The sequence below is a fragment of the Lemur catta genome, chromosome 11 (genome assembly GCF_020740605.2).
Source record: "Lemur catta isolate mLemCat1 chromosome 11, mLemCat1.pri, whole genome shotgun sequence".
Lineage (NCBI taxonomy): Eukaryota > Metazoa > Chordata > Mammalia > Primates > Lemuridae > Lemur > Lemur catta.
The window spans coordinates 75,197,299-75,222,608 of NC_059138.1; the positions used below are offsets into that span (position 1 = coordinate 75,197,299).

At 41.5% G+C, this 25,310-nt stretch overlaps 2 protein-coding genes across 3 annotated transcripts in view; one reads left to right on the forward strand and one right to left on the reverse strand.

Annotated features, from left to right (window-relative positions):
• Nucleotides 1–514: 514 nt before the first annotated feature.
• On the reverse strand, nt 515–4,352 carry LOC123647031 (translation initiation factor IF-2-like). The gene is made up of 2 exons (XM_045564216.1): nt 3,926–4,352; nt 515–1,754 (listed from the first exon to the last, which is right to left on the reverse strand). Exons 1-2 carry the CDS (start codon nt 4,331–4,333, stop codon nt 1,731–1,733), a joined length of 432 nt encoding a protein of 143 aa, XP_045420172.1. The 5' UTR covers nt 4,334–4,352; the 3' UTR covers nt 515–1,730.
• The window catches only part of CHN2 (chimerin 2), a 292,015-nt gene continuing 269,789 nt past the window's right edge, over nt 3,085–25,310 (forward strand). Inside the window, exon 1 of one of the 2 annotated variants that reach the window (XM_045564214.1) lies at nt 3,085–3,840. In XM_045564214.1, coding sequence (XP_045420170.1) covers nt 3,792–3,840 — 49 coding nt within the window. In that variant the 5' untranslated portion in view covers nt 3,085–3,791. The remainder of the gene's footprint in view (nt 3,841–25,310) is intronic. The other variant, XM_045564215.1, reaches the window with a different exon arrangement.

A 25,310-nucleotide genomic window follows, 5' to 3' on the forward strand; every position in this document is an offset into this window, starting at 1 on the left:
TCTTTCTTTCTCCTAAAAAAAAAAAAAAAAAGAGAGAGAGAGAATACAAGGGCTGGGCAGACAAGCATCCTGCCCCCAGGATGCTTTAAATAGACTATGGAGATAAAATATGTACCAAAATTAGTGTTAAAACAAGACAGAGCATGAGATCTGCCAGTTGAGAGGTACAGAATGAGGACTAAAGGAATTCTTCTGGGAAGGAGAGCTGGTTTCTGGTATGGGAAGCAGGGAAGATTCTACAGAGAAGAATTCTCTACACATTCTCTGTGTAGAGAAGAATTCTCTACACATTCTGGTTGAATCTTCACAATATGTAGGATAGGCCACAGGAGTGAATGGCAGAGACCAATACTGCCAGCCCCAAGGGGCACAGGGCACAGTGAGAAAGGGTAAAATTCGTGAAAGGTGGAACAGAAATAAGCTTGGAAAGAGAAAGCTGGAAGGCCTGGAATGCCAGGTGAAAGCTAAATTAAAACAAAATGGTAATTTTTAATTTTAAGTAGATCATATTATCCATAAGACTCTTTTTTATCTCATAAGACTTTTAATATTTGAAGAAAAGGTAGAAATGTCTAAAAGAATTCTACATTTCAAACAGATCTAAGCTCTTTGTAGCATCAGTATTTCCTTTTCCACTAGAAAACAGAAATTCCCTAGAATGAAGACCATACATGAATGAATAAAATAGATGAACTAATTTTCTCATTGTTTGATTTCAAGGTCCACAAACAAGTCCCTGAGCCTACTGAGGAGGGTGTTAGCAATTTTGCTTCAGCCATCTCCTGCTAATTTATTGATATTAAACATTTTTAGAAGGAGCAGCCAGCCTTCAGGCCTCCAAATCTAGGAAGGATGCTAGTGAACCATCATGCCTGCTGAGTTTTCTCCATTGGTTATAGCTTTAATGATCCACATGCTCAATTAGCTTTCAGATTTTAGTTCTGAACCTGGAGCTCTCTGTTTGTTCTTCAAAATAATGGGCTTCAAAGTTATGGTCCATCTCCTACTGACGGGCTGGGCCTCCCCTGTTATCACACCTCTGTTCAGCAAGCGTGTTTGTTGGCCCTCTTATCCTTCTTCTGGGCTCAGGACCCAGTAGGAAAAAAAATGAGTCTCAGTCTTTTTCTACTTTTGTACAGCACAGGGGTGGTGCCTTCCCAGCAAGTGGCCCTCTGTCCCTTCATCTGTCAATACGGAACACTAAAAATAATCTATTTCACAGGGGCATGCTTTACTTTCTCCAACTAACTAAAGCTCTGTGAAGGCAAATATTACCATCCAAACTATGTAAATAGAATCTGACATCCTTTTGTGAGACTTCAGAGATGAATAATGAAACCTGTTGCCTACTGCACAATTTGGGATAAGAAATACAAACCTTGGGCCAAAGGTGAGCCATTTCCCCTGGTAGAACAGTTCACAGCTGATTAGTTATCTCCAGATGCAATGGAGAAGGCAAAAGTCATTCAAACTAATACATTTGATCTTTCAAGTGACCTCTAGAATACAAACTTTACGCCAGGTGCGTTGTAGCATTACACATAGTATCTCCTTCAATCTTCACAACACTCTATGTTATCAGATTTTTGTGGCAGCTGGAGAAACTGAGGCTCAGTGAGTTGAAGTAATTTGCTCAAGGTCCCACAGCTAAGTGACAGAACCGGAGTTTGAACCCAGGTGTTGTCTTCAAAGCCCAGATGGTAACAATCCCAGCAGGTGACATCGCCAAGTCAGAGAGTCCACCATCTAAAGATCTGGAGGGATAAGAAGATTACTAGTCAAACAAGTGAATGCTGCCTTCAATCAGAAGAACTCTGGGGAAACAGGAAGTTCCACCCTGATAGAGAAGTCAAGGGTGTGATGGGCCACAAGTCCCTGAAGGGCTCCAGAGTAGGCTACAGCGAAGGTGCATTGCACAAAAGAAAAATGGTGGTATCGGGTAGGTAAAGAGGTGGTGCTTGGGTCTCCTTATACCAGGCAGGGCTGTCTGAAGGTCTGTGCAGGTGAGGGTCAGGAAGACACGGTCCGATGTGACTGGAGTGTGCTCACAGCCCTCAACTATTCAGCAACCCACACTGACAAAAATGAGCCTCACTGGGAAGACAACTGGGATGGCATCCTGGAGGGAACTTTTAAAAAATAGTTTAAATCAACTAGAAAATGTGATGTGGGTGTATATTGTGATTACTTAACATGCATTATTCACTGTATGTTAGGTGTTCCCCCAGGATCTGGCTGCTGTTCCTGTGTCACTCCTGATAATTTTTAAATTGACTATGTCCTTTTAGCCTGGTTTTTAAAAATTGAACTACCCCAATGTGAACACTTTCCATTTTGCTATATAATGAGAGTACTTTCATTCCTTTAATGTTTGCTTTTTCCTTTGATCTAACAATTTCTCTTCAAATTTCACAGTTTTCTGTTGCTTTAGGATTGAAAGGACCGATTAGCCTGCTGGGAGCGTGAAATAGACTTTTTAAAAAATCTGCATGATATTTCCTCCCAGTGAAATTAATTTAGGTTTAAATACGGGGGGAAGGTATACACCTTGTGCCCTAGTCTCTTTCTCTCACACACCTAAGCAGTTCCTTATCCTGAAAGGGTACAGTCCGACCGGCTGCCAAGTCTTAAGTCTTTTGTGAGGCTCCTTTGCAAGGCGCAGTCGGAGAACCTCTTTCTCTTTGACACCCTGCTTTGTGTGGGCCTGATGACACATTCGGAACGTCTGTATTTCTTTGAAGGCCAGCCTCAGAAGCCCAGTGGACCCGTCGGGCACTGTCCGTGGCTGGGGTACTTAAGTGTAGCTGGATTGGCTTCCTGGGTGTTTTAGGAAACGCACCTTCTTGCAGGACAGGGGCTATCATCAGCTCCGGAGCAACAAAGGACAATTTGGAGGGGAGTGGAAGGAGCGCTCCACAGCCGCTCTGGCATCCCAGACCCCTTCTGCCTAGCGCTGGTGTCCTTAGCGGTCCCCCCTTGGCTCCACGGATCCCCCACCCCAGCTGTCTCGCCGCTCCTAAGCCGGGCGGGGCGCGGCGAGCCCCACCACCTTCCCTCCACACCCTCCCTCCCTGTCCCCTTTAAACCCTAGGAGCAGCCGCGCTCGCCCGGCGCCTCCCGCGACCTCCCCAGCACCTCGGGGGCCCACTCCCCCGTCCAGTCTCCCCCCGCCCTGCGGGCCGCAGCTCCCCCTCCAGCCCCCGTCGCAGGAGCTGTCAAGCCCGCGGCAGCTGAAGCAGCCCCCGAGCGCCCGCGTCTCCTCTCCTTCCTTTGTGTGCGCGCGAGCGGAGTCGGGGCGGAGGGAGAAGGGGAGGGTCGCTCTGTCTGTCTGTCTCCCGCCGCCTCTGCCCGGGCTGCTCGAAGTGCGGCCGGGGAGGCGGGAGCCCAGGGGAGGGTGCGGGAGCCTGCGGGGCGGCTGGGGGCCGCCCGGGCGCCCTGGTCCCAACAGCGCACGGGGTAGCGCTGACAGCAGTGGGGCTCGGCAGGACGCGAGCTCAGCCCGCCCCGGCCGCCCCTCAGCCTCCCTCTGCCCCCACCTATCCCCGACACCCGGAGAAAAGCGTGCAAAGGCGCGGAGAGGGACGGAAACCGCAAATAAATAGCGGCGGCAGCAGCGCGTCATCTGGTGGAGCAGGAAGTGCAGGCTGAGTCCGGAGGCTGGTGCTTTTTGCGCGTCCCCAGGACTTTGCCATGGGCTGGGGGCCGTGGAGGCTGAGAGCGGCCGGGCGAGGGCAGCGGCGGCGGCGCCCGCACCGGGGCTGAGCGAGCAGCGACGCGCGGGGCGCGCGGAGATGGCAGCGTCCAGCAACTCCAGCCTGTCCGGCTCCTCGGTGTCCTCCGGTGAGTTTCAGCCCGTCGGGCGCGGCTGCCGCGCTGGGTCTCTCCCCCTGCCCTCGCCCCGCACCCTGGGATGGATAGAGCCTACCTGTGGCCGTCCCGCCCGCTCTCTCAGAGTGGGGGCAGGCGTCCGGGGCGACACTTGTTTGGTTTTGCCAGCACCTCGGTGCCCATAGCACCTCCGCGCCTGACATCTGACAGGGCAGAGGTGGGGGAGCGGTGGCGCCCGTAGTGTGCGGACGCGGGGGTCCTGGGGCTCGGGGCGCAGCAGGCGAGAAGCGAAAGGACCGGGGCTCGCACTTTCTGGCGCAGCTGGAGCGGGGGCTGGCGGGGCGGGGAAGGCGAGGGCGAAGCTGGGCGCCCCGACCTGTTGGCCGCGCGGCTCCCGCCAGCCTGGATACCCAAGTCCACAGCAGAGGGGAGCAAACCCCTCGCAGACTTGATTTTCTTTGTTTGTTTCAGAAATTAGCTTTGTGGAGACACTGGCTTGGGGCATGGGTTTGAGGTAGCAGCGATGAAGGGATTGTGTCTTTCTGGTCCTGATTGAAGTGGGTTAGGGGAAGGGAAGTCGAGCCCAGCCTCTGACTCTTGGCACATTTACGTGTGTGTGTGTGTGTGTGTGTGTGTGTGTGTGTGTGTGAGAGAGAGAGAGAGAGAGAGAGAGAGAGAGAGAAATTTCCTATGTGGTCCTTAGACATTTTCTTATAATACTCTCTGTAATTTCACTAGCAAGACATACATTTCTTTTTCGTTCTAAGTGTGGCTGAGCAAAGGGTGGGCTTCTTTCAGCTTTTCTGTGGTTGATCAGTGGGTCTAACTGAAGAGAAAAAATGCTAATGAATCTAAAGGAGTAGGAGTCAATAGAAGCAGACCCACTGGTTTCTGAGTATGACAGGTTTCTAATCAGAATGATGCATTGAGTAGAATTCCTCTACCTCTCTTGTCATTGAAAACTTTAATGCCAAACCCTAAAGGGACAGCTGATAAGACATTTAGTGTAGTATAACAGTATTCAAGGGTCAAGAAGGTCTTGGAGATCTAATGGAAATGCTCAATATATTAATAGTATTAAGTCCTATTATGGTCTTTTTATTATTATCCATAAATTACACTCAAGGGAAGAAACATCTTTTTGGAGGCCTTGGACAGCAACCCAGACATAAAAGAAACCACATCTTTAAATGTGTAACTAATTAAATAATAAATGCAAGGTGAGTTTGACTAAGGGGCAATTGTGACCTGGCACAAGGTGGTCACTTGAAAGCCATCTGTTATCTTTTTTGGCAGGGTTCATTCCAGGGAAATGGCACTTCCTTTCTTGATTACTGCCAACTAATCAAAAACACAGTCTTAGGTGTATGATACAGTTCAAGTTTCTGGTTTAGCAGCCAATGGGGCAGAACAGTCATATCTTATTAAGAGCAGCAACAAGTTGACTGCCTGTGGTTTTGATTCTGAGAACTCAGCAAATGCTATAGCTTATTTTTAGTACCCTCAAACCACTGCTGCTGCTTTTCAATTCATTTTGGTTGACTAACATTGAATTTAAAATACAGTGATGTTGGCTTTCTATTAGCATATGGTTATCCCTCTCAGAAAACTGCCCACTAGAAAATGAACTGGTGGACGAGAGGTGGCAAAGGGAAAGAAAAATGGAGAAAGGACAAGGAGGCAGTATCATTATGTGATTTACTGGTGGCATAAATTACAGATGCTGTGGCATCTGCATTTTTAGGTCTTGATGTAGCTTACAAGAAACTTGATTGAAAAGCCTAACTCAGCCTTAGGAAGAATACACTGGTTGAAACAGCACAGTATAAGCTTTAGATGATGGTAATTGCTTTGTAGATAGGATAGAGAGGCTTATAATGGTTCTCTTTCCTGCTTTATTTACCACTATTTTTAATACTAATGGAAACTTGGAAATTATATGAAAGCTGAAATTCAAAAAGTGGGTATGGATATATTATGTGGCATGACTCAACCTGGCCCGTGAGTTTATGTTGCCTAATTCACCAATAAATCAGGCACTTTGTCTTGAAAAATACAGAATTGTAGTTCTCTTTTTAAGCACACTTACCGTTGTGTGGATCATGAATAATTCAGATGACGCAAGCAATTCACACCTGTGAGAGGTGTTGGGCAGGAAAGAATAGAGCTTATTTGTGGTGCAGCTGGGTTCTCTCAGGCAAAGGCCAGAGTCTGAGAAATTAGGGCACTCTATCAGTCTATGCATCACCATTTCCAACGGCCTACTGTGTGCCAGGCGTAAGATATAAACCTTGGCTTTGAGTAGGTTAAGTGAGGAAGATAATTTTAGGATTCCTTCTAGCTCTGAACTTCTGGCTGCTCACTGACAAGATGGGTATTTTGGGTTGAGTAACTTAACTTTCCCAAGCCTCAATTTCCTCATCTGTAAATAAAGCTAATGGAAATAATAGGACCTACTTTATAGGGTGTTGTGGTAATTGAATGAGATAACGTGTGTAGAGTGTTTAGCGCAGGGCCTGACAGTCAATAAGTGCTTGGTGTGAATAAACTTTACTCCTTTGAGGAATGAAAAAGAAGGCATTCACTGGCTCAGACTTTAGGTGCAGAAATACATCCAACATACATAACATCTACTTCTTCTGTCACATGTTAAATTTGATCTTGAATTTGGGGCTTCATTAAATAGGCATCATCTGAGTATCTTCTAGGTTTTGGGCATAGTCCTGAGTGGTTGGAATGGAAAGATGAGTCAACATCCTTTCCCTTACCATCCAGCAGCAAAGACGGACAAGCAATATTAATAGCAACCTGTATGCCAGTGTGATCAAATGAATTCTGTGAAGGAAAGTGCAGGGAAAGAGCATGATTGCCTCAGTTTAGAGGGCTCAGTGGAGGTGACATATGAGTTGGGTATTGAAGGATCAGTAGAATATTTCTGGAAATCAGGTAGAGGGAAAGGCACTTCAGGAAGGAGGAAGAGCTTAGGCAAAGGCCTGCAGAGGGGGAAGTTCATGGACTTATTTCGACTTTCTTAGGGCTATTGATCCTTCTGTGGACAGTTGTGCTTCTAGGCCCATCATGTGTAGAGCTGCCGGCTCACTTAGTGCTGCTGCTGATATAGATTTTCTTACTGTTCAGGGAGCAGTGGGGTTGGTTGATGGAACAGTTCTGGAAGCCTTAGGACATATGTGGACAATGGAGCACTAAAAAAGGAATAGTTGATTCTATAACATCCAGCATAGGGAGAGATGAACTCAACATGGGCTAAACGTCTCTTAGCGGAATAGCTGTGGGAGACTTAGTTTTGGTTGTGTTAGCACAGAGTAAAGATCTAATAATTTACTCAGTATTAAGGTTAAAGTTATCTGATTTTCCTGAGAACATGCTCTCACTAGGTGTTGTTGAACAAATCACCCAAGTGTGTCATTTATTCTACCTTACTAACTGAGACATAACAAATGAAATAATCAGGTTACAATTAATTTTAAAATACATTTTCCTAGAACTCTTCAGAAATTTTCTTCTGGAATATTTAATTATGTGCAAAAGAAATTGCTTTACCTTTGTTTTAATGATAACTACTGGTAATTAAATTTCACAATCACCTAGATTGGCAGGAAGGTTTGATTACCTTTATTATTTTAAGTTGCAAAAAAAAAAAAAAAATCCCTATCCTTAAGCTTTTAATCTAGCCTGTGATACTTGATTATATTCTGAAATAAATAATGGTTGATTTGCAAAACAGTTTTCTTAATAATCATGGGTTATATTTGCTTTTATAATTGAAATAAGAACTTTTTGCATATTAGTAATATGATTGCTAAATGGGTAATTTCACAGTCAAGAAAAAAAAAAAACAACCCAAGCAAAGTAATAAATAAAGAAGCTATAAAATGTTTCTAGTAACTGAACAAGGTAAAAAAATTAAATATTAAAGGGACCCCTAGGATAAGAAGTTAAGATTTTGAAAACATAAACATACTGTATTATAAAAGTGAAGTCAACATAGACTTTTTAAATTAAAATGCAAATAGAAAAAGATTAAAAAAATATAAGTATTATGTGTAGAGGCATCAAAACTTTAACTGGGAAAAGAACATTCCTGAATGGGTTGAGGTATTTATTTCTCTGGATTCTATACAACAGTAATGTGGGCCAGGTAAATAATGTTATTTTCTGCTATCAAACTGGTGTTAATCCTAGAAATGATAAATAGGACTTTTTATTACTCCTTATTGGAGGATCATAACCAGTAACATATACAAGTCTTCCATGTTGCTATATGAAGGTGGCCAAACTAAACTGTAGTAATTCTGGCAAGACTCATGTCTGTATAGCTAGAAACTCCATGGATCCAACACTACAAAACAGAGTATCATCAAAACACACGTTCTCATCGAGAAGTCTTCTTTGGACCTCTGGATCTTTTAGAAATTTTCTTCCAGAACACTCAATTATGTGTAACAAAAATTGCTTTGCCTTTGTTTTAATGATAACTGTTGGTACTTAAATTTCACAATCGCCTAGATGGGCAGAAAGTTTTGATTACCATTTTAATTTTAAATCACACTCACAAAAATTGCAATTTAAAAATAATCACAGATAAAAACAAAAAAACCTGCAAAGCTAAAATTAACCCTGTGAGAGAAATTATTCACTTGGTCCTTCTTGTTTTTCTGGTGGCCTTTCCACACCTTCTTTTAACTTGTTAGATTTCATTGTCCATTTGTAGTATCTCAGATGAGCGGAGAGTTCAGAATCTGAGAGGTAAGGAGACTTTTCTTAAGCACGCTGCATATTTGCAGTGTTTGACAAGGGGCCCACTGATGTGTGTGCATTTGCTGAAATACCATTCACCCCCAACTATGAATAACTCCACAAAGTATATTGGATGACTCTGTCACTTGTCCAACTTTTGGGGGCTGTGAACACCAGGTATTTTCCGTGGCCAGTCTGTGTGCGCACAGTGTGTTCTCTGAGTTGCCACCTGGGGCCTGGCTTGCGTGTCAGCCCTGCTGAGGGCCGTCTGCTGCTCCGCAGGGTCCCCTGTTATTTATTGCCCAATGCTGAAAATAACCGGATGCTGGATTTGGAGAACCTATACATGAGCAGTGTCACGCGGGTATACTTTGGAAAAGTTTTCTGCCAGAAGATCCAAGATTACTGTCAAGATAGATACAGAGGAAGAGAAATGGACCTCGTGATAGACAGACGTATGATGAATGATATCCGCCTATCACCCACCAATCATTTATCTTTTATGAATACATGTTTGCATTTCATGGCTTCTGAAATATGTTGTTTAATTTTCAAAACAAATGGCTTTTTCCCCTCCCTCCCTTTGTTCTTTCCTTCCTTCTTCCTTCTTTTTCTCTTTCTCTTTTCTCACCTGTTATTATATTGGCCAGATTTCTATTTAGACATGTTTTCATCAGTACCATGTTTGGGTTACTTTACTGTTCATGGTTTCCAAATCCTCTCGGCACCTTCCTGCTTCTCCTTCCATTTGACCCAGGGAAAGGAAGCTGGTATTCTGTCTCTCACGTGGATTTTGGTCAGAGGGTCGAGATGAACACCCGTGTCTCTGGTGCAGGCTGGTTGGTGTGACGGAGCACACTGATGTGTCTTAAAGTTACTAACAAATGCAGAGGGTTATTTAAAGTGCTGTTGGGGTTTCCTAGAGGAAACCCCAGTTAGGGATATGCTGGCCCCACAGGCAGTGGGCCCTGCCGTGGGACCCATGTGGCTGTCCACTGGGGTCCAAGGCTGAAGACCTGGGATGAGCACATTGTCAAGTGGCCACAGAACTTTCAGCTGTGCCTCCAGGGAGAGCCAGCCACTAGCTGCTTGTACAAATAACCTGCTATTCGCCACATTCATAATTAATTGTACACCTTTGTGGGGGCTAATCTTTGAATATATTAATAGTCTGTAAGGGCTGATCTAATTACAGTATTGCCTTGCTTCAACAATTTGGCCTGTCAAAGTCACCCAACCTCAGCCCATTTGCAATATTATGCCAGCAGCATAAAGTATTATTTTAAATCAACCAATGTTTAAGTGTCATAGGCCCCTAATAAATACCACCTGGACTGAGTAGATTTAGAGTGAGGAGGGACCTTGGAGGTTGTTTAGCAGAGTCTAACATTGCATAAGTAAGCAAATCAGGGCCTGGGGAACTCAGAAACTGTCCAGTGCCACTTAGCTAGTTGGTGGTGGAGCTGGAACTGTCATCTAGGACCTAAGTGCTGATGACATTAACTCTCCACCCCCCTTCCTGGCTCATCCTAAAGAGTGCATCATCCTTAGAGAATTGCTTCCAGACATTTTTTCTGTCTGGCTTCATAGAGGCTGTTCTATTTAATTATTTAATACTTTCAAAAAAGAAGTCATAAAGTGCTTGTATTTTTAAATGGGCCTTAGACCTCAAGGCACCTCAAGGCCTATAAAGGCACCAAGACTTAAGTGACCTAGGTCTGCCCTAACTATATATCACTGTGCTATCCAATGTGGTAACCACTAGCTACATGTGGATATTTTAAATTAAAAATATTCATCCGTGTACAGTTGCTCACACCTGTAATCTTAGCATTTTGGGAGGGCAAGGTGGGAAGTTCTCTTGAGGCTAGGAATTCAAGATCAGCCTGAACAACATAGCAAGACCCTCTCTACAAAAAATTTGCGGGGTGATGCACTCCTGTAGTCCCAGCTACTCTGGAGGCTGAGGCAGGAGGATCGCTTGAGCCCATGAGTTTGAGGTTGCAGTGAGCTGTGATGACAACACTGCACTCTAGCCGGGGTGACAGAATGAAGCCCTATTACCAGAAAATAAATAAATAAATAAAAATATTCAATTCCTCAGTTGCACCAGGCACATTTCCAGTGTTTAATAGCACACATGGCTAGTGGCTACCATATTGAACTACACTTATATGAAACATTTTATTATTCTACAGGAAATTCTACTGGACAGCACTGGTATATTGGATCAGTAGTTCTAAGACAGGGACGTAACTAATGTAAAGTTAACAAGCTAAGGACAGAAAATTTGATCCAATGTTCTCCTATTTCTGTGTTTGCTCATTGTGATGTTTAGGTTATCTTTCACTAATTTTGCAAATTGACTTTTTAAAAAAGTAATTTCTTCATAACCTAGAGGGAAACTGTAACAGCTGGAGCATCATGTTGGGGAGGGTAATTAAAAATGTTTGTAAACTCCTCTTATCCTGAGGTTTGATTCAAGCTTTATTAAAAAAAAAAAATGGCCTTTTGTTTCCCTGATGGCAACTCAATTTCTTTTTTAAATAAACCCACAGTGAGTTGTAATTTCACCCTCAAAAAGGAAAAAATGTCCACGTCTGGAAAAAATTTGGGTCTTGTAATTGTATTTCTTCCAAAAAATCATAAAGAAAATAGGAAAATTTTGAGCGTGTGGACTGAGGTTGCTAGTGGCATATCTCAGCCTTGTTATTTAAAAGAGATTTTCTACCAACTTGGCTATCAGCAGTCCAGCTAGAAGGGTTTTGCTTCTACAAAAGGTCCACATACAGGGCAAAGTAAAAGCATTGGTTTTTAGAAAATAAAGTTAGCTTTTGGAATTTTCAGCACATTTAACTGGGGGGAAATGCATCCAAATAAGATGCAGGAACATTACAGTTCCTAGGAAAAAGAAGAACTTCTCATCCATGCACGTCTATTACCATCTTCAAGTGCAACACAAGTGGGAAGGTGGAATGTGTCTTCAAAGTGTTAAATAGCAACAAAGAGGTGGATGTTTAGGCTATTGGACTCAGAAACTATAATAACTAAAAGACCGTAATCTTAGCGTTTTGGGAGGCCTGCATGGCTTGTTCTTTATTGATATAACTCAGATCATAGATTTAGGGTAATGTGAATCAGAGAAGCACTTCGGTGATAACCTTACGCAATTCTTTTTTCATCAGAGGCCCAGTTCCTGAATTTTATCATGCTTCAGCATTGCCCTCTGTACCCTCAGTACTGGCTGGGTATTGTCCTTTTCAAGGAAACCAAACCTAGCACTTCCTTGTTACTTCACACAATGCCACATTAGTAATGTGAAATGCTTTTTCTTAAGCGGTTTTGCTTCCAAGGTATAAATCCAAAGGATTGTTGAGACAGCAAGTAAATGCAAGGAAATAGGAAGCAGGGAGTATGGCTTTGGCAGTGGATCTCCTGCAGCATCTGTCAGAGTATAGGGGCTGCCATAGTGACCTCTGAGGGCCTGATTGTGAAGACCTAGACCTATGCCGTCCAATATGGCAGCCATACGTGGCTCTTGAGCCCTTGAAACGTGGCTAGTCTGAATTGTGATGTGCTACAGGAGTAAAAGACACAACAGAGTTCAAAGACTTTGTACAAAACAAGCAAAAATGTAAACTATCTGATTCATAACTTTTAAAATATTGAGTATACACTGAGTTGATAATATTTAGGATCTAGTAAATTACAATAAATATATTTTAAAAATAAATTTCACCTGTTTATTTTTAAAACAGTTAATGCAGCTACTGGAATATTTGAAATTACATGTGTGAGTCATTTTCTATTTATATTGGATAACACTGGTATAGATGACTCCAGTGAGAATGTTGTAGCCTCTGTCGCAGCATCTGGCATTCAAAACCTGCTGATTCACTGGCTGGTGGCTCCCAGGGTTGCAGCCCTGTCTGTTGCTCAAGCCAGAAACTTACCCTCTGCTCACCAAGGCAGTTTAGCCCCGATGCTCAAGTCCCTGTTTTGTTGTAGTCCCAGATAATGAGAGATGTCCTTAATTTTTCTGAATCTGTACAGTGATTTTGAAATGAAGTGATATAGAGCGAGACAGGTTGGGACTTTTATCAGATTCTTGTTTAGACAGGTTTTATTTTGTTTTTGCTTCAGTATAATTTTAGACTTTACATATTTTTGTTAGATTTATGTACACTCTTCTTCCAAAGAACGCCTGCAATGCTATGAACTTGGAAAGAGAAGCTGAGGAAACAAGGGACACATTTTTCTCTCTACTTATGTAGAAAACTCTTGTCTGATAGCCTTTATACTGAGGCATCTTGCCATGAATATCTTTGTGTGTGCACACACATGCACATGTATGACTATGTCTGTATGTGCATATATGTCTGTGTGTGTTTCTGTGTATGTATGTATACAAAGAAAGCAGACGTGGATTAAGTTTCAAACAAAAGTTATTTCAAAGCAAATTTACATCATATATAAATTAATACCAAGGGAAATGAAAAGTCAGGCCTAGCATTACTTTTAGTAATGAAAGAATTCACTTGGGATTATGCTAATGAGGTGCAGATATTAATACACATAATTTGGCTGCCTAATATTGATTTAAGTTGCTCATTCAAATTCACTTTATTATAGAAAAATTAGCCATTTTGTTTTGCAGTGTTTGTCCCCACAGACAGTGGGCCCGTTAAACCATTTTTATTAGGTAAATAATACTATTTTGATCATTTTCATATGCAGAGAGCACTATTATGTCTCTTTTAGCATGTACCCTTTGAGTGGTTAGTTTCTGGTTGGGATCTCATTAGTTCAGACCAAGTGTCCTCTCTGCTATCTCCCTCACGATCAATGCCTGGGGTTGAAGGAAGTCTCAGTGACCTGGGCACATAAGTTTTTCTTCTCGGTGATGTTAATATGCCCTAGGGTTGAACTTTGGCCAAGGAGAGCCCTGTGCTGGTTTTAAGCAGCCAAACTAACCCACCTGCCTTTTTTTCTGAATATGAATTCTTCTTCAGAGGAAACAGCAACTGACAGGGGCCTTGTAACTTGTCGTGAAGTAATTAGTATCAGATTAAGATTAAGAAAAGAACCAAAGCAAATCCCAGGCAATTATGCATGTAAGACATGATTTTGAGTTAGACAATGTCATTTGTCAAAGGACATAATAATTGCCACTGTACTTACTTGGTTCTGTATTCTGACCCCAGTAATAGCAGCAGGGGTATTTTGTAAGAATGCGCAGCAGCCTTTCAGGGAGAGTTGCCCTGCAGGCATCTTACTTTTCATAAAAAGCAGAGTGTAAATCTGTCATTCCAGAGTTCATGTTCACATATCTGAATCCATCTGTAGTTCCAGCCCGTGCTCCTTCTTACAATAATGAGCTCCATCCATTTTCTACCTATAGAGTACATTGCTATTTCTTCCTGATGCTTTGAATGTAGCTCTTTGAAACTTGTTTCTAGCATCCATTCTTGAGTTTTATGAATAAATGTGGGTTCATTTGAATCATGGATTTCGAGGGTCACATTGTGTGACAAGTGCTAGGAAGTCAGGGTCTGGTCCAAACACTAGCCCCGACTAACTCTGTTAACGTGGACCTCTCTGAGTTTCCATTTTCTTATCCATAAAATGGGCCAATAATACTAATTGTAAGAATCAGATGTGTGACTGTCTGTGAAAGAAATCTGAAAATTTATGAACAAAATATAAAAATCCTTGGTCTCATGAAGTTCATATTCTAATAAGATGCTCCACAGGTTCCTTTCCTGGGTGATAAGTGACTACTCAGAGCTCCTGATCTTCTAAGAAAAATGTCCCCTAAATACATATCTTTCACTCTTCTTTGTCAGCTTTTCAAATCCTTGAATAATTGTGCCAGTTTAGAATGTCTCTATTCTGTGTAAGATGATAGTGTGCATGCCATATTCCCAACAATATTTTAAATTAGCTGGGACAATCTAAAGGGACACCACTGTTTATACTTTCCCATTTAAAGGGATGGCTCTTTTTAAAATTAAATTTTATGTCATATTAAGTGTATACAAAAGAATATCCATAGTAGGCATCAAGTTATGAAGCACAGCAAGAAAAGCATAAGGAAAGTTACCACCCAACTTGGAAACACTACCTGTCCTTGTATCTTCTCTGTACTCTTCTCCCTTCCCTTCCCCATTTTCTTTTATTCCTTTCCTCCGAAGGTAACTGCTACCCTGAATTTTCTGCTTATTCTCTTGCTTTTCTTTCTGCAATAGTTTTTTCATGTATTACTAACATACATGCTCCACAAGGGCAAGCTATTTTTGTCTGCTTTGTTCAATGCTGGGTCCCCAGTGTCTAACACAGTGTCTGATGCATAGGAGGCACTCAATAACTAGTTGCCGAGTAGACAAATATGCCTATATCCCAAGCACTCTATCATAGAAATGTCACTGTAGCCCCTCCTTTATCTCTTATATGTAAATCAGTTCTCTAAGGATCCCATCACCAGCTCACATTAGCCTCATGCCTTCAATGGTTTTCAGAAAATTAGTACTTTTAAAAAATTCATAGATAATTTGCACTGAGTTGCAACAGGAAGCTCCCAACAAAATCACATGGCCTTTTCTGAATCATCAATAATTCTTAACTTGATGTGTGGTTCACAAGCCCATTTCAGGAGTGAATAGTAAATGCTTATTAAATTTAGGTAATAAAACCAGAGTTTAACATGGACCACTACAGAGAATTTTTATTTCTATACCAACAAAGCAAAGGCAAACAGGATTTTTTAAAAAGTAGTGCAGTATACATGTTATAAGGATGAACCTGGAAAACATTATACTAAGTCAAAGAAGCCAGTTGCAAAAAGACTGCATATTGTATGATTTCACTTACATGGAATGTTCGGGATAGGCAAAAGAGACAGAAAGTGGATTAGTTGTTTCTTGGAGCTGAGAGGATTGGTGGGAAATGGGGAGTGACTTCTAATGGGTATGGGTTTCTTTTTGGGATAATGAAATTGTTCTGAGTTTGATTATGGTGATGGTCGCACATATCTGTGAATATCCTAAATGTCACTGAATTTGTTCACTTTTAAACAGGTGAATTGTAGGTTATGTGAATTATATCTCAATAAAGCCATTACTTTTAAAAAGCAAAAAAAAAAAATGATGTAGTAAGAATGAGAAGTTGAAATAGTCATAAGGTGAGCAGACAGTAGGTTAAGTCTTATAGGTTATGTCCTTCCTGGACAGGATGCTCATGATCACGTAGGAGACATTTCAGTCTATATTCACTGATAACTTGATCAATATGGGGTGCCCCTTCTCTTCTCATTTTTATTTCCACATTCATCTTTTATAAGCTGCCAGCCCCTGACCTCTTCAGATGGTTCCATAGACACTTGCTCTCTGCAGCTGATTTGCAAGGTCAACTCAGCCACCACTAGACAGATGTCTCCCTACCCCAGTGTCCCCTAAAGGCCGGGGCACCCTCTCCAACTGAAGAATGAGAGACAGCAGCAGGTCTCCTTTGCTGATGCTGGACAAAGCAATTAGTGCATTTCTTATGACTAGTTAATTAGATTTTTATCCAGCTTTTTAGACCCTGGGCACAACTCTTATGCCCTCCAAGTAGAACATGCGTCCTCCAGGAACCAAGTTCCCACTGTGTGCCTGGTGCTCCTGAGTATTATTAATACAGTGATGCGTCTGTTGCTGCCTCCATATGTGCCCCTAGATGGATGGTTGTGCAGACGTTTCCAAGGATATCATCTGCTGGCTTTTTGTTGTTTCCAATCAAAGAGCTGACACCCTTTGATCATGTCAGATCACAGTATTGTACTGTAAACACTTTGTTCGAAAGACTAAATATTACACAGGTGTAGCTGTCTCGGAGCTTCTGATAGTGTTTACTTTTACCTTACGCAAGCAAAGAAAAACACGTTTCATCAGAGGAGATCTAAAATATGAATGCCTACAAATAGGACATTTTCTAGAACCACATATTATTCACTATAATGAAGCCAAGCAATGAGCATTTTTCAAATACCTGCTGGTTTTGAGTGCCAAGTTGTTGCAGAAGTCCTCCTCTCCCCCCAAGTATAAAGACTTCTCTAGCTAGATATACTTTCTCTTGGGTTGGAGAAAGATGTGGCTCTGGTGTGGAGCTCATGGAGTTAAGGACTGGTGTCTTTGGGGAACAGAGTTCCTGTGTGGTCATTTTCTTGGGCAGACTTTGATCATCAATGACATGTGTGAATTTACAGGATGGCTCACTCCCCTTCAAGTTGTTCATGGCCTGTCTTCCTTCTTTCTTCCCATAGGAAAGCTGAGAGAGGCATCCCAAAAAATACAAATGAGTGCCCATTCATGGGGGTGTGAAGGCAAAGCAAGTACTGAAACTTCTTCTTTAATTCTTTCCTTAAGATCTCACTCAGAGTACTTTCCTGGCATCCAGTGGAGGAAGAGAGTATGGGCCACAGCGGATTTGTTGTTCTGTGTCCTCCGTCAGGTGAAATCTGGCTGCCCGGGGCCCCCTGTGACAACAGCACACATGGGGATGGTATTGTGCCTTGTGCTGGCCTCTGAGGCTGCCCTGACATCTCACTTCAGCTGAAGATTTTATACCTTGTTCCTTCTACTTTCTAATGTCACAGACTAAGCTATGTCTAACAAAAGACTCACTGTTGCTTATGCCTGTAGTCCCCAGCTACTCGGGAGGCTGAAGTGGGAGGATAGCTTGAGCCTAGGAATTTGAGACTTTTGAGGCTGCAGTGAGCTGATCTCACCACTGCACTCCAGCCTGGGTGACACAGTGAGACCCCGTCTCTTAAAAAAAAAAAAATGTTCGTAGGATCTGCTGTTTATGCAACTTTTCTGGTGCTAAAACCAACATGTATAACACATTCAGACCACCTCATTTCCTGACCAGATCTTCCCAGGGTGCAATTGCTGTATCAGTCAGAATGCTTCAACTGCAAATATAGAAACCCCCCAAAAGAAGCGCTGAGCTACTGTCAGTCCTATACATTGTGGTGTCTGGCTCTGTCTGCTTCTCTGGAGTTCTCTATGCTCTGCCCTCTTGGTGGGTGGGCTTTGTCCTAATCTCACTCTCCTTATAGTGTCAAAATGACAAGAGCAGTCCTTGGTATCACATCTAGAAACAGATGTTTCCTCCTGGCCCTGTGGAAATTAAGAAAACCTTTCCCAGCAGCACCTCTCACTCTGCAAACTTCCCCTTGTCTCATTGGCCACAGTTTTGTCACATGCTTAGATGTGAACCAATCACTGGCAAGGGAATAGAATTCCCAGGATGCACTTAGTCAGTGCTGACCCCCTTCCTGGAATGAGATGTGCCAGCGTCTCCCGGAGGGGTGAGGACACCTGAACAGAACAGGGTTCTGTTTAGGAGGAGGAGCAGCCAAGAGTGTCTGCCACAGTTAGGCAATGAATGTCCTCAGCCCTTGGAATCTCTGAGGCCGCCACAGAGACACTGAGAATTCTGAAATACCTGGCCTCTCCCGGTCAAAGTACTTATTAAAATCTTAGTTGAGAATCAATCAATTAGTACGACTATTTACTTTGTAATCCTGGAAGAATGTTTCTGCTTCCCCACCAAATTAAGGTGACTGACAGCTTTTACTGACATGTTTTTCACTTGTTCATGCTTTGTGGTTTGAAGCGCTTTGTTTTATGGTTATGGAAAAATACACATCCATTAATTCAAAAACGGATAGATTCTTTAGCTCTAATGAAAAGTAGGACAGTGAGGGTTGAAAGTTTTGGGTTTTGACAGACTTGAACATCCCTGGGCCTGAGGGAAGTTGGAACTGTATTATTAGAAAGTCAGGGAATAATGGTAGATGATTCAACCACTCCTGGTTGCTATGGCAAGGAATTTTTAAGGCTTTGATTTATGAGAAATAATGTTCATTAGCAGCTCTTTGTTTTTAAAACAGAGATCCCTACAAATTGTCAAGGCTGAGTGGATTAGATGATTGGCCTCTAATTGGAGGAAGAATCTCAGGTTATTTCCTAGGAAAAAGAATGAGCAGAAGGCTTTTGGAGAACACATTCCTGTTTGTCATTTTTATGGCAGGCCAGGATATGTAAGGATTGCTGGAGAGGAGGAGTCGTATGACCTATGTCTCTGCTAGTTCTGTCTCAGCATTTACTTTTTTTGTGTGGCCTGGGGCAAATGACATTATCATTTTGTAACTTTGATTCTCATCTGCAGATTTATTAGTTTGGCCCAGATCATCTTTGAAGGTCTTGAAAATTTTATGATTTTCTGACTCTGCCTAATTCTTCCTGCCAATTTATGGTGCCTTGGTGGTCCCCCAAGGGAACAATCCTCTCCCCACCTATATACACACAAACCTCAAATAGCAATCATCAGTGGCATGTGTTCTAAGCACCCAGTCTATAACCCACAGGACTGCTGGGTTCCTGTACCACACTCTCTTCTCAGGCCCCACTCTCAGTAAGCCCAGAGATAATCTTAGTGTGCTCCAGGACAGTGTTATACAAGCTTTTTGGAATGTGACCCACACTAAGACCCAGCAGCCACTCACACTCACATACACACCATGCACACATGCATATTTCATTCAATGTATGTTTATTAAGTATTGACCATGTTTTAGAGACACCACTGTAGTGAACAAAACGGACAAAAATTCTGGACCTCATGGAGTTTCCTAATAGAGAGATAGTTCTATGGAAAGAGAAATAAAGCAGGAAAGGAGATCAGAAAGTTTGGGAACAGGGAAGTCTGAATTTTAAATTGCATGGTCAGGGAAGGCTTTACTGAGAAGGCAGCATTTGCTGGTAAGGGAGCCAGTCATGCAGACATTTGGAGAAAGTGCATTCTAGACAGAGGGAAGAGCAATTGCAGAGCCCTAATGCGAGAATGTGCCTGGTGTGTTCCAGAACAGGAAAAAGGCCAATGGAGTGAGAAAGGGATAAATATTAAATAGGACCAAGCAGGAAGGAGGTGGCAGATCATGGCGGGCCTTGTAGACAATTGTAAGGACTGTGGCTCTTACAGTCAGTGAGATAGGTTGTCCCTGGAGGGTCTTAGAAGAGAGTGGCATGATCTGACTTAGGTTTTAACAGACCCATTCTGGCTGTTATATTAAGAGTAGACTAAATGCAAATGCTGTGCACATACTCACACATGTATATACTCACATGCACACATTCAGAAACACAAGTTCCACAAAAAATGTTTATCCTGTTATGTGTGATATGCTCTGATATTGTCTTTTCTGTTGTATTTCTATTCATTTGTCTAAAAACCATCGGGGCCCACAAATCAATTTCAGGATTCACTATAGGGTGGTGACTGGCAGTTTGGAAAACATTATAAATTGGCCTAGAACCTCAAAGATGTAGTAGATTCAATTTTCTTGCTCAAGGCATGGCTGTGTTATACACAGTGCTCTATGGCAGCCTCACATTCATATTTAATAGTAGTTTTCTAAGAGCTTTTGTTCACTTTTTAACTTGCTACACTGAGTGGCACTATTTTATTGAATGATCATTTAAAAGTTTCGACATCCCCTACATATTAAGCAGGCTTTTATTACCAATTCATATTTTTAAAAATGTTTTATATAGAACATTTCAAATATATTTAAATTAAGACAGAAGTGTAATGAACCTCTCATCACCCAACTTCAACAGTGATCAAATCATGGCCTAGTTTCATTCACCCTCCACCCCCATACCCTGGATTATTTTGAAGCAAATCCCAGAGCTGGGATTTTTCATCCGTAAACATTTCAGTTGGTATCTCTAAAAGCTAGAGATTCTTTTTTTTTTTTTAAATAGTGCATTACTATAATCTTGAGTGTGCACACTCACATAAGCACTAATTGTCTCTTTTTAGTCTGATCTGGCAGTGTTTTTATTCATTAGTCTGAGAAGGGAAACACTAGTGACCTTGCAGGTATGCAGCTGTAGTCATGCTTTCTCCCTCCTGATTCTGAAGATGGTGTTTCTGGATGCTCCTGGAGCCCCTGTTGAAGAAATACTTTCTCATCTCCAAAAATGAGTCAATTCAATCTGATTTCCCTTTTATACTTTCATTTATACTCAATACGGCCTCCTTTTCTGTGGCTCTTGAGAAACCAACGGTAAACGCCTACAGCAAGGCTCTAAGTCTTAGTCATCTTGGTACTACCCCAGTGACTCAGCACACAGCAGCACCCCTCACATTTTTGTTAATGTTGCATTTCTTTTTCTAAGCAGAAGCTGGAGTGATCTTTCCCTAGTTCTGTCTCAACATCTACTTTTCGTGTGGCCCATCACCTCCTTTTGGCCGTATGTTGCAACCTCATTAAAACCTGACATTTCTAGGGAGGCTTATTTCTCCCAGGATGGAAAGGTTTTCTGGATCAGTATTGACTCTTGGGCAGGAGCCTTCAAGTTTATCTTAATTCTTACAGAGTTTTTTGTTTCTTGCATTCCATAAGTTAGTCATCCTCAACCAGTAGTGTAGTGCTCCTTTTCCTGTGGTATCTGACCCAATCTCCACCACCAATTTATTGGCCAGCGACTGATTTGATGTAGGCTACATTACTGAAAACATTGTCGTTTCTGAAGATGTTTAATAGTCATAATTTCAGTTGGAGGTAAGTAAATATTTTTATGTTTGAGTATACCTCCTATGGTATATACTATTAATAATCCACTACTGAATATACTTTATTTACTTACCTAAATATTTTATCTATGAAAATTGGCAGGGAGGTGGCAATACTCTGAAGCTCATTTTTCTTGTCCTTTCTTTCCCATCCTTTCTCTCTTCTCTCTTCCACAAAACTTGGGTACATAGTTGGTGCCAGCCACCATGCTTGGCTTTGGAGACATACAGATATATGAAGCAGCCCACTTGTAACTATTTATTCAGAGTCTATTCTTGGTGGACTATCACTACATGAAGGCAGGGACCCTTGGGTCACCAGCTCCCACATTATAACTTTTTAAAAACTTCTTTTTTTGGATGAATAGAGACATGGATTCACAGCCCAAGGTTGTGAAGTGAATGTGGACTTTGTGAAACTTTGTAGGACTTGTGAAGTCATTAATAATCATAAATATTTGTGGTTCAAACTCTTTCCCCTTAAGTTGCTACCCCATCTGAAATTTTTGTACCCTCTCATAGATGCCAGCAGTTCTACATAGGGATTCTCAAAAACAATGGCACAGGCGTGGCCTGTACACTAAAAACAAGAAGGCTGAAAGGGGAGTCCATCCACTGTGCTGGCAGCCCGCTTTTCCTGGCGGATGTCATTCTCGCTATATGGGGCGCTCCCAGTTTCTCATTCTCTCTGGTTCTGTTCTGTAAATGTCACAGTCTTGGGAAGCCTCCCGGATGTCCCGATTAAGGGTCTTGTTTAGCCTGGAGCCAGGCCTATAGTTGTAACTCCTTAACACTAAGAAAGCATTTTTAAAACCAGCACACAAATCTATGTCTATTTCCCAAGCTTTTCTTCTGAGTTACAATTTTATGTTTATGCTATGCCAGGAGATATTTACTTCTGATTAAACAGGAATTAAAAGTACTTGTTGCTGTGTCACTGCAGGGCAAGAATTTGCTCTGGTGGGAAGTTTCGTCTTTAGTGTGTGTGGTGGGGGGGGAGGGAATGTGTGTGTCTTTGTGGGATGTGGCACCTATGTGTCTGCTTTGTGTAATAAGGCAGATTCAATTTCCCAGGGAAAGAAAACTTTCAAAGGACCTTAACCCATGGGACAAAGTTTTAGCTACTGTCGTTACTTTTGACTTTAAATTATTTACTCCTCTTCCTTAAGAGACTGATTTTGAATATGAAAGAGTTCTTTGAAAGAGTGGGAATGACATCATTTAACATTTTAATAGTTACATATAATTAATCTTATTATGTAAACCAATTTTTATAAATCCCCAGATGGAGTTTGTAACTAAGCCTAAGTAATTCTCCAAGTGTAATGACTGACAAGCCGTAGAGTAGAAATGTCAGAGAAGCAGTTATTTTGGGAGGACTGGAACTTTTTTTTTTTAAGTATACGTTTAAGTTGCTGCAAGAATCCTCATAGAGTTCCCTCAAAATTAAAAAAGCAAGAGAAAGAGGAAATTACAATTAATAGCCTCAAAATTCCAATTAATCTCTCAAATAGTGATTAATTTCCAGAGACACGGAGACTCTGCAGTGTATCTGAGAGAAAGGAAAAGACAATTAGGATTGGGGAAATTGGTAGAGGCACTTGGGTAGGTGGAAGTCCCACCAGGACTGAAGGCTGCACTAGGATTGAGATAATTGACAAGGTTGGAAACCTGCCAAAAATTATATCTAGTACTGTCTCTTCCTAATGGGGCAAATGTGCCCACTTTAAAACCCACTGCCTATGTTGCCTAAAATTGCCTATTGTCTCTTTGTGGAAATCTTCAAATAAGAACTGTTATCAAATTATATTTCTTTCTTTGTCACTTTTTAGCACATCATTTGGCTGAGGTTTTGGCCACTGCCCATCTTTTTGCTTCCAGCATCCTTGGGGCTGTCTTCCCCTGACAACCAGCATCTCACATGAGCTGTCTCAGATCTGTGTTGGTTTAAGATAGTGGATGCTCCAAATTTCTGAGCCACTGATCTTGCCTGGAAATCACAAGCACCGATTGATGTATCACTTTTTCTTCTATAAAGGCAAAATAACAGCATTGCAATTTTTTAGTGCCAATTATTGAGGATTGGATAAATCGGAATGGCTATACTTATGAAAATAATATCTATTTTTAAGATGCAAATGCTACGTTTGCATTATTAGATGGATTCAGTCTTAAGTAGCTTGGAGCTTATTTGTAAGTACCTGCAGTTTTAATTACATGGTAATGAAGATGGTGTTAAGCTTTCACAGTAGCATGGTTTTTGATCTGCTCTTTCTCCCCAACCTACTAACACTACTTATTAGGGGGAAAAACCTCTAGAGAGTGAGGAATAAATATCACAGTCCCTTGAACATCTAAATATATGCAACATTTTACAGAAATAATGTAAGTGAACTAAACATTCATTTTCAGCTGGAAAACTTAACTTTCAGAGGGATTTGACCAGCTATACTGACCTAGAAAACAAAATAAGCAGTTTGGAAAATCTGGTTTGTGCATATAATTATTTTTATATTATCTCAGGCTGTGCCTTGCAAAGAGTAAACCACAGTAGTTATCTGACCTATTGCTCTACCACTGTCTTTTCTTCAACACAGTAATTATATAAGACTCAGTATGTTTTTAACTAACTATATGCATGCAGAACATTCCTTAACTTCAGTAGCCCGTCTATGCAGAGACTACTCAACTGTTCTTCATTAGTCTTTCAGTATGAATGGAAAAGAAACCCTAAATCAAGACCAGTGGAAATACAGGCCATTGTGGAAATGCAAGCACTTGGCACTTTTGTTAGCTGAAAATGTCTTGAAAGTTGTGATGTATCCGATATTTCTAATTAAAATAGAAAGTTAATCTTCAAGATAAAAGAATCCTAACAATGCCTTTTACTTGAATATAAATATGCAGTTGAGATATAGGTTACAGGATGTCTTTAAGGCCTTAACATCCTTTGGGTTTCATGTTTTTAATTCTGGTTCCTCCTTTAGTAGCTTGGAGCATGTAAGAGTGATTTGCTTTAGAGTGTGTGCATGCTCCTAAGGATATCTGAAAAAAAAGATACGTATCTGGTAATTTGCCATCACAGCATCTTCTCTTGGGCAGCAGGCTGGGGGGCAGGAGTGTAACCTGCATGTGAACTGATGCTGATATGCAAGAAGGTGTATGTCTCTTCCTGGATGTGAAGGAACTGACTGACAGTAAAGCAGTTTAATCAGGATGCCCTTGGACGGCTTATCATGCTGATGAGCTAGCATTGCAATTGGAAGACGTTAACTTTTGTTTAAAACATAAAATTGACGGGTAGAGTTCAGATGTTCATAAAACCAGGTTTAGCCTGTAGTTTCAACCGTCTTTGTCTTACATTAAAGAAAAAATAAAAAAGACAGTTCAAAGGGAGCAATGACTTGGAATTAATTACTAAGCCGTAAATGGCCCTGGGTGATTTTAGTCTTATTGGGGATTGTGACATCCCCTTCCACCCATTCCCCCAACCCTCACCCTTACCAGTGTAACTCTCTTTCCTTCTTAATTTTGTGCTGTAACCATAAATACTAGGCAGCAGAAGTCATGCTCAGGGAAGGTAGGCTTGTGGAGTGGTGGGATCGTACAATATCTGTGTGAAAAGGTTATGTCCTATTAAGATATACTTTTAAAGTTAGGTTCTGATACAGATAAGAAGTTTAGGCAGTTTTCAATGTGGGCAGGCTTTGTCAGAGACTAATCCAGTGCTTCTTAATCCTGATGATATCACCAAGGATGGTTTTTGAAAACACAGTGGGCTAGACCACATTCAAACCTAAAAAATTATAACATCTTAGAGGGTAAGTCCCAGCGATACTCATGTGCAGTCAAGGTGATGAAGAAACAGTGTTTTCCCAACATTGTTTAGGCAGCTGTTTAGGATGACCATTTAGGAAGGAGTAAAATTACTAATTTAAAGAAGACTGAAGTAAATCAAGGATGTATTTTGTAATCTTTAGGGTAACCATTAAAATAATAATAAAACTAGCTCAACTAAAGTGCTAATAAGGGAGAAAAAATAATTTTTAAAAATTTGATCTAAAAAAAGTGAAAAAGAAGAAATACAGGAATAAAGAATA

What these genes read in the sequence shown, in the direction of transcription:
- LOC123647031 (XM_045564216.1), bottom strand. Translation starts at nt 4,333, where the DNA reads ATGCCCCAAGCCAGTGTCTCCACAAAGCTAATTTCTGAAACAAACAAA. An exon ending in AGCGGGCGGGACGGCCACAG is followed by an intron (nt 1,755 to 3,925) that starts GTAGGCTCTATC and finishes TTATCCCTCCAG; the next exon opens with ATCTTTAGATGGTGGACTCT.